General features: G+C 36.3%; 1 protein-coding gene across 1 annotated transcript in view; it reads left to right on the forward strand.

Annotated features, from left to right (window-relative positions):
• The window catches only part of AGTPBP1 (ATP/GTP binding protein 1), a 273,980-nt gene that overhangs the window by 102,454 nt on the left and 162,040 nt on the right, over positions 1 to 9,486 (forward strand). Inside the window, exon 12 of the mRNA XM_006900869.1 lies at positions 834 to 950. Coding sequence (XP_006900931.1) covers positions 834 to 950 — 117 coding nt within the window. The remainder of the gene's footprint in view (positions 1 to 833; positions 951 to 9,486) is intronic.

Here is a 9,486-nt window from a genome sequence, read left to right on the forward strand (position 1 = left end):
GCCTTTGCTCTGGACTCCTGTCATGACAAAAATACCTAATCACATATCCCTTTTAAACAGTTTTCTCCCTCCTCTGTTTCAGTGTAGTATACATTATTGAACCCATCTTTCTCAGTCTCCCCTCAACCCCAAGGTCAGTCCTCTTTTACAACAGCTCCATGCAATATTTGTCCTTTTGTGAATGGGATACTTCACTCAGCATAATGTTCTCCAGAGTCAACCATTTTGAATAATATTGCATGAGTTTCTTGTTTTTCAGTGTAGCATAGTATTCCATTATGTGAATATACCACGGCTTCTCTGTCCATTCGTTTGTTGATGGGCACTTAGGTTGTTTCCAACTCCTTGCTATTGTGAACAAAGCTGCAATAAACATGAGTGTGCATATAGCTGCTTGGTTATCAGTTAAGGTCTCTTTGGGGTATATTCCCAGTAGTGGAATTGCTAGGTCAAATGGTATCTCTATTTGCAACTTTTTGAGAAAGCGCTATACTGCCTTCCAAAGGGGTTGCACCATTTTACACTCCCACCAACAGTGAATCCGAGTTCCAGTTTCTCCACAACCTCGCCAGCATTTGTTGCTTGCTGTTCTGTTAAATTTTGCTATTCTGACTGGGATGAGATGATATCTCATAGTTGTTTTGAAGTTTAGCACTGTTGAAAGCTAACTTCATAGTAAAATACCATTGTGAATTGAGATATACGTAACAACCTAAAAGATAATAAACTCTTCATTATATTTCATTAATGATTTGGGAAATTTTAAGAGTAAACTTTTACTCTGTCATTTTTATGGTTTTCCACACTGATTACATGCTATTTATGATTTTTAGAATGAAGATATTGAAACGGATATTAACAAATTAAAACCTCAACAAGAACCAGGACGAGCTCTAGAAGAACTAAAAATGTATGAACACCTTTTCCCTGAGCTTGTTGATGATTTTCAGGTATAAACCCAGAAAATTCAGTATTTTACTTGGTTAATAATAAAAAATTCCCTATTATTTTCCCCTCTTCAGCCTATAATGACAGCTTTCTTTCTGAAGAAGGAGAAATTGTATTACTTTTCTGAGTTTCCTTGGACAGTTATGTAAATATTTAGAGCCATAGTAATTGACAGAAGTTGGACTAGCCTTTAAAGTTTTCTATCACATTTAATTATTGACAGTTCTAAGTTTTTAATATAACATTTATATGTTCTATAACCCCCATATATTTTAAAATGACATTTCAAATTCATGTATTAGAGCTCTCTTTGTATCAGTTATGTCCATCTAAGATCATAGTGAGAGCTAAGAAGTTGGTGAATTAAGAATAGAATCTGTATATTGAATGTGTATATTGAATATTTAGTTTCCCCTCCTCAGTGTGAGGAGGAACACCGAGGAGAAGAAATTGAAACTTGTTCACAGGGTTAGTGACTCCTTTTTAATATTTATTTTGGAAGCAGGATTGACATCCATTTTCTAAACAACATGCCTCTGGAAACTCTATGAACTTTAATAAATGTCAGTAGTTATAGAGGGGCTTCAGGCACAACTGGACCATCATTATAGATAGAGAAGAGATTGATGCTGTTAACAATTTCAGCTTGCTCAGCTTCACAATCAACACTCTTGGCATCAGAAGTCAGGAAATCAAAAGATGAACCGCACTGGCAAAGTCGGCTGTCATGGACCTCTTCAAAGTGCCAAGGAGTAATGATGTCGGTCTAGGGAGTAAGGTGCACCTTATCCAGGCCATGATCTTTGCACTTACTTGCTATGAATCAGAGAGCTGGACAATGACTAAGGATTACAGAAGAACTGATGTCTTTGAGTCGTGCTTGACTTGAAGGCAATTTGCAGCAACAACAACAACAGCAACAGCCTTCAATTACTAAAATAGAAATAAATATTCAACCTAGATTACCCTGCAGATGATGAAATTGATAGAACTGATGAATCAGTTGACTTAGTTTCTTCTTTTCACTACCTTCTCTAGTGAAAAGTCCTGTGCTAGGACCAACACTCTTGTGTTGTTACTGTTTGCTTTTGAGTCTGAACTGACCCGTTAGTGGGTTTCCAGAGGCAGTAAATTACCCAGGAGGAGATTGCCCATCCTTTTCCCGGGGAACATCTGGTGAATTTGAACTATGTGCCTTTGGGATTGCAGCACAGCTTCTCTCACTAGGCTAAGTTCCTGAAACTGTAGAGAATCTTAAACTGTACAGTACAGTTTGAACTAGATAATTTCCAAGGTTAATTAGCTCTTTCTGCAAAAATCCTCATTAATCTCCTCATTTTTCCCCATGTAGTTTTTAGTTGCTTAAGACTTTAATGTCAGATTATGTATGTTGTTGTTATGTGCTACTCTCTCATATGTTACGTGCCTATGACTCATAGCGATCCCTGTGTAAAATAGCTCTGAACTCTCCCTTATCCTGAGCCAGTCTCACTGACTTCAACACGCCTACTCCATTTCCCCAGTTATTTTGTCAATCAGTCTCATCCAGGGTCTTCCTGTCTTGCGCTGTCCGTCACCCTTCCAAATATGATTGCTCTCCAAGGACTGGTCTCTTCTGACTCCGTGCCAAAAGTATGTGAGATGAAGCTTCAAAATCCTAGGCTCCAAGGTGAAACTTGGTTTAACCCACTCTAGGACGCACCTGTTTGTTCTCGTGGCTATTTATTGTTTGTTCAGTACTCTTTTCGAGCACCACAACTCAAAGGCATCAGTTCTTCTGTAATCCTTAGTCATTGTCCAGCTCTCTGATTCATAGCAAGTAAGTGCAAAGATTATGGCCTGGATAAGGTGCACCTTACTCCCTAGACCGACATCATTACTCCTTGGCACTTTGAAGAGGTCCATGACAGCCGACTTTGCCAGTGCGGTTCATCTTTTGATTTCCTGACTTCTGATGCCAAGAGTGTTGATTGTGAAGCTGAGCAAGCTGAAATTGTTAACAGCATCAATCTCTTCTCTATCTATAATGATGGTCCAGTTGTGAGACTCTTTGTTTTCTTGATGTTGAGCTTCAATCTATATTGAAGACTGCGGTCTCTGACCTTCTGCAGCAAACACTTCAGGTCCTCCTCAGTTTGGGCAAATAAGGTTGTGCCATCTGCATATTGTAGGTTGTTGATTAGTCTTCCTCCAATCTTGATGCCACATTCCTCCTCATAAAGCCCAGCCTCCCAAATGATCTGTTGAAAAAGTATGCAGATGGGATGCATCCCTGATGCATTACTTTCCGAATTTTGAACCATGCATTATTTCCTTGCTCTTTTCTGACAGAGTGCTTCCTGATCCAAGTATAGGTTTCACATAAACACAATCTAGTATTCTGGGATTCCCATTCTTCTCAAGATTAGCCACAATTAGATGTCATCCACACAGTTAAATGCCTTTGCATAGTCAATGAATCACAGATAGACAGTGTTCTCATACTCTTTGTTTTCAGTCAAGATCCATCTGGCAGTGGTGATAATGTCTCTCGTACCACGGTCTTTTCTAAAGCTGGCCTGTATTTCTGATGGTTCTCTATTGATGCACTTACTGTTCAGTTTTATTTGGATAATCTTCAGCAAGACTTTGCTTGTGTGTCATATTAGGGGTATTGTTTGATAATTTCTATAATCTGTACGTCACTTTTTTTAAAAAATGGAAATAAATATTGATCTTTTCCAGTCAGTTGGTCAGGTAGTTGTCCTGATTATGACAACTATGTATGAAAACAACAATTACTGACTTATTTCATTTTACATTTTGTAGTTGCAGTTACTCAATGACTGGATGCAGTGGGAGAGGCAGCAACAGGCTTCCAAAGCACCATTCTCCCTCCCAACTCCTTACCCTCATTGGCACATGTTTTGGTCCTCTTCACAAATTTGCAGTTCCTTGGAAAGTAGTAGAAGGGCAAGAATGAAGGAGATGATATTTATTAAAAAAAATAATAGAAAAATAGAAATCAGGGAGAGGTATTTGGAAAAGGGTACAAGATAGTATCTTGTTTCTTTTTGTTTTTTAAATTGTGATTTGAATTAAAGCTTGCAAATAATGTTTTTCCAGGCAGTCATTCATACTTACTTTGTTCCACACATTAATTACAATATACTCAATATTTGACCATTCATTGGGCTCAGCTAAGAATTTATTGAAAACAATATCCAGAGAAAACAAATATTGCTAAATTAATGCAGAGAAGTATTCTGGGAGGGAATTGAAGATTGTAGAAGTTGCCTATTTTAATATCTAGGTAAATCCTTATGAGTACTATATAATTTGATTAAAAATTGTGAGAGTTTTGCTGTGGGAATGGAGCAGAATAATTTTGTAATTCCCCCACTTTCATGTTCTGGGAAATATCACATTATCTTTTTTTAGAAAAAAAGACAGGATTTTATCTTTCTATTTTATTTTTAACCAGGATTTTAGTAAAATTTTAAAAAACAGAGTTTTTTTAGTCAACATACATATGTATTTTTTGATAATTATACTTCCACTTCATTTCTCTAATTCTCATTTCCCTTAATCCTTCTGTTTTACCCCCTTTCCTACCTTCAGGATATTATTCTTGGGTAAATGCTTATCTGTTCACCTTATATTATCATTGTTCTAAGGAACGAGTGCCTCTTTGGTGTTATTGATCATTTTATGTTTCTCTAAAGCATATATGTTTGACTTTAATATAACATATTATTTGACTGAAGGTTGAGTCATGGAGTTGAATTTTGTTCCAAACTGAAGAGGTGACAAAAAGTCATGCACTTGGGGTTGCTTTAGTCTCTATTAAAATAGTGAGCCTGGCATTTTAAAAAATATTAAATATTTTGAGTTTTATTCCATTTCTCTTCTCTCTCCTTCCCTCCCTCTTTCCCTCCTCCTCCCCCTCCCCTCCCCCTCCCACCCCTCTCACCCCCCCCCCCCCCCCCTCCCCTCCCCCTCCCACTCCTGCTCCCCCTCTCCCTCCCTCTCCCTCTCTTCCGCTCTCCCTCTCCCTTTCTCCTCAGCACTATTTAGTATTATTGGGGGAATTTGAAGTTCAAATGGTCTATGGAACTCTTGCTCAGAAGGTCAAATACTGCAGCTTTCAGTATAGATTACATGTCAACATAAGACATAAATCTTCACCTCTGAATCAAGAGGCAACATTTTGATAGAATGAGAAAAGATTAAATATTTTAATGATTTCATTTTATATTAATCCACAATCAACTTCAGTGGTAGTAGCAGTCAGAAAATCAAAAAAGACATGTTGCTCAGAGAAAAATCTGCAGTCAAAGACCTCTTCAGAGTGTTAAAGAACAAAGATGACAGTTCAAAGACTAAGGTCTTTTCAGTAGCTTGCTATCCCTCTGAAAGTTGGACATTGAATAAGAAGGAAAGAAGAAGAATCAGTGCCTTTGAATTGTGGTATTGGGGAAGAGTGCTGAATATTCAGGGGACTGCCAAAAGAAAAACAAATTTGTCTTAGAGGAAGTACAGCTGGGATGCTCATTAGAGGCAAAGATGAGCTAACTTTGTCTCACATACTTCAGGCATGTTGTCAGGAGGTACCAGTCTTTGGGAAAGGACAACAGGCTGGGAAAGGTGGAGGGTAAGAGAAAGAGCTGAAGACCCCAACAAGATGGATTGACAAAGTGACTATAACAGTAGGCTTGACCATATCAGAGATTGTAGGCATGGTGAAGAAGAAGGCAATGTTCAAATGTATTATTTATAATGTTGCTGTGAGTCGTAGGGGAGTGGACCTGATGGCACCTAACAACAACAACAGCAACAATGTGCTCCCTTAGTTATTTGGAGTAATTATTTTAGTTCATTTTTGTTGTTTCACTTCTTTTTTTTCCAGCCAAGCTGAAACCAATTCTTGTATTTTAGATGGCTGCTTACAACTTTAAAGACTTTAGTTGCTGCCCACTAAAACAGGATGTGGAACATTGACTTGTTAGATTTAGACACCCCAAAACTATGGTATCTTACAAGTCCTAGAATCAGCTATTCATTTATTAAGAGTGTTTGAGTTTAGTTAAGAAGCTTACAAAGTATTGTCTCCTGTTGGCTGTATAGATGTATTTATTTACAACATGTACTAACATGGATGTTGAAATATCTGCACATCTGCATATGGTCATAGATATAATCCTTTTCACCTCACCTTATCTGTTCATCTTGTCTGTTGACTGTTGGTGGTATTTCTTGTGTACTTCCTTCTCATCTCTTCAGTGGTTTATTGCTTATCATATTCTTTTTGTTTATTGCTTTTCCCTTCAGCCATCTTAGTATATGTCTGTTATAGTCTTTTATCTTTTCTATTAATACTTTAATGAACATTTACAGAAAACTTAGATTTCTATTCATTCATTGCTGCACTTTTCCCTCTCTAAACCCCAGTTTGCTTTTCTCTTTAAAAAGATTCTTTCAATGTTGCCCAGTTTCCTCCCTTCCCCTCCTCCCAGTCCACTTTGCTATTTATCTCTTATCTTTATCTTTTGTCATGCAAATAATACCTAATCATACGTTCTTTCTCTCATTGCTTTCAGTGCAGTGTTCATTATTCTTTTCTCAGTTTCCCCCCAACCTCTATGTCAGTCCAGTTTTATAACAGTGGCATATGCAGTATTTGTGTTTTTTTTTTTTTGTGACTGAGATATTTCACTCAGCTTAATGTCCTCCATGATCACCCATTTTGTATAATATTTTATGAGCTCGCTTTTTCAGTGCTGCATAGTATTCTAATGTTGAATATACCAGAACTTCTCTATCCATTCATTTGTTGATGGGCACTTGAGTAGCTTCCATGTCTTTGCTATTGTGAACAATGAAGCAGTAAATATAGGTGTGCATATATCTGCTTGGGTGGCTGTTCTGCATTCTTTAGGGTATACTCCCAGTTGTGGAATCACTGGGTCAAATGGTATATCTATTTACAACTTTTTGAGAAAGCACCATACTGTCTTCCATAGTGCACCATTTTACACTCTCACCAACAGTGAATAAAGGTTTCAATTTATCCACCACCACACCAGTATTTGTTGTTTGCTGCTCTGTTGGACTTTGCTATTGTTACTGGAGTGAGATTATATATCATATTTGTTTTGATTGGCATCTCTCTTAGAGCCAGGGATTTTGACCATTTCTTTATGTGTTTGTTAGCTGTCTGAATGTCTTCTTTGATGAAGTGTCTGTTCATATCCTGTACCCATTTTGCGATTGAGTTGTTTTTCTTGTTGAGGTGCAGGAGTGTTCTATAAATTCTAGATATAAGTCCCTTATCAGACATGTCATTACCAGATATTTTTCCCCAGTCTGTGGCTTTCCTTTTACCCTCTTGGAGAAGTTTTTTAATGTACATAGGGATTTGAGTCTTAGACGGTCCCATTCATCTATTTTATTCTCTTCTGGTTATAGGGTTTTTAGCATGCTTGGGAGACTGTTCATGTTGTGGATTAGGGCTTCTGAAATTCTTCTAAGCTTTTCTCTTATCAAGTTTATAGTTCTTAGTTTTAGTCCTAAGTCCTTGATCTACTTTGAGTTGGTTTTTGTGTGTGGCATGGGGTGTGGGTATTGCTTGAGTTTTCTACAGATAGTGTTCCAGTTTTGTCAACACCATTTGTTAAAGAGGCTGTTGTTTCCCCACTCCTTGTCAATAACCATTGAACATAAGTAGATGGGCTAATTTCAGGGTTCTCAATTCTGTTCCATTGAGATGTGTCTATCACTGTACCAGTACCACACTGTCTTGACCACCACTGTAGATTTGTTTCTCTTTTTAGGAATGCTTTGTTTGTTGGTGATCTCTTTCAATTCCAGATGAAATTGGAAATTGCCTTTTCCATCTTGTTAAAGAATGGAATTTGTATTTGTATTGGGATTGCATTGAACTTGTAGATTGCCTTTGGTAGAATTATCATTTTCACAACATTGAGTCTTCCTATCCATGAACATGGTATATTCTTCCATTTCTCCAGGTCTTTTTTTTTGTTTCTTGTAGTAATATTTTGTGATTTTCTTAAAATAGGTCTTTTGTATTTCTAGTTAGATTTACTCCCAAGTATTTTATCTTTGATTACCTATTGTTTTCCTTAGCTCCAGTGCTGTATTCTCTTTGTCACTGTTGAGAAATTGAATTGATTTTTGTATGTTGATCTTGTACCCTGCCACTTTGATGAATTGGTAAACTATGTCCAGTAGTTTTCTCACTGTGTCTTGAAGGTTTTCTAAGTATACTATCATTTGATTGGTCTATAAAGATCATTTACCTCCTCTTTGCCAATTTGGATACCTCTTATTGCCTTCTTTTGTCTTACTGCTATTGCTAAGACTTCCAATACAATATTGAATAAGAGAGGTGATAGTGTGCACAATTGCCTAATTGCTATTATCAAAGGGAATGCCTTTAAAATCTTTCTCCACTTAGAATGATACTGGCTCTTGGATTAACGTATATGCTTTTACTATGCTGAGGAATTTCCCCTCTAGTCCTATTTTGTTGAATGTCTTAATCAGGAAAGGATGTTGGATTTTGTCAAAAGTCTTTTCTGCATAAAATGAAAAGATCCTGTGGTTCTTATTCTTTGCTTTGTTAATGTGTTGAATTACACTTTTTTTTATGTTGAACCATCCTTTGATGCTTTTTATGAATACAAGATGGTCATAATGAATTATTTTTTTTATGTACTGTTGGATTCTGTTGGCCAAGATTTTATTTAGGGTTTTTGCATCTATATTCATGAGAAATATTAGCTTATAAAGTTTATATTTTGGGGGTGTCTTTACCTAACTGTGATATTAAGGATGTGTTTGCTTTATGAAATGAGTCTGGGAAAATGTCTTCTTTTTCTATTTTTTTAAAATACCTTATGTAAAATTGGTGACAGTTCTTCTCTGAATGTTTGATAAAATTCACATATAAAACCATCTTTTCCAGGGATTTTTTTGGCTGGAAGTTGTTTTATTATCTTTTCAGTTTTTTAAAAAATTTTGTAATGGGTCTGTTCAGGTGTTTGATTTCAGTCTGTGTCAGTTTAGGTAGATAGTGAGTTTCTAAGTATTTGTCCATTTTCCTTTAGGTTTTCATAATTATTTGAGTATAGATTTTCAAAATATTCCATTGTTAACCAGGGTTTCTAAGTATTTGTCCATTTTCCTTTAGGTTTTCATAATTATTTGAGTATAGATTTTCAAAATATTCCATTGTTAACCTTTTTATTTTAGTTGATTCTGTTGTGACCTTGCCATTTTCATCTCATATTTGGATTATTTGTGTCTTTTCTTTCTTTTCTTTGTTAGTTTTGCTAGTGGTTTGTTGATTTTATTGACCTTTTCGAAGAACCACCTCCTGGTTTTGTTGATGGTTTCATTTTTTCTGTTTTGCACTTCATTTATTTCTGCCCTAATTTTTATAATTTCAGTTTTTTTAGAGGGTGTCAGGCTCTCTTGGTGTTCTTTTTTAATTTATTAGAAATGTTACGTTAGAGAGCCAGTTATTAATTTTTCTTG

Source organism: Elephantulus edwardii, unplaced genomic scaffold, assembly GCF_000299155.1.
Source record: "Elephantulus edwardii isolate Elephantulus edwardi_28Jun2011 unplaced genomic scaffold, EleEdw1.0 scaffold00298, whole genome shotgun sequence".
NCBI lineage: Eukaryota > Metazoa > Chordata > Mammalia > Macroscelidea > Macroscelididae > Elephantulus > Elephantulus edwardii.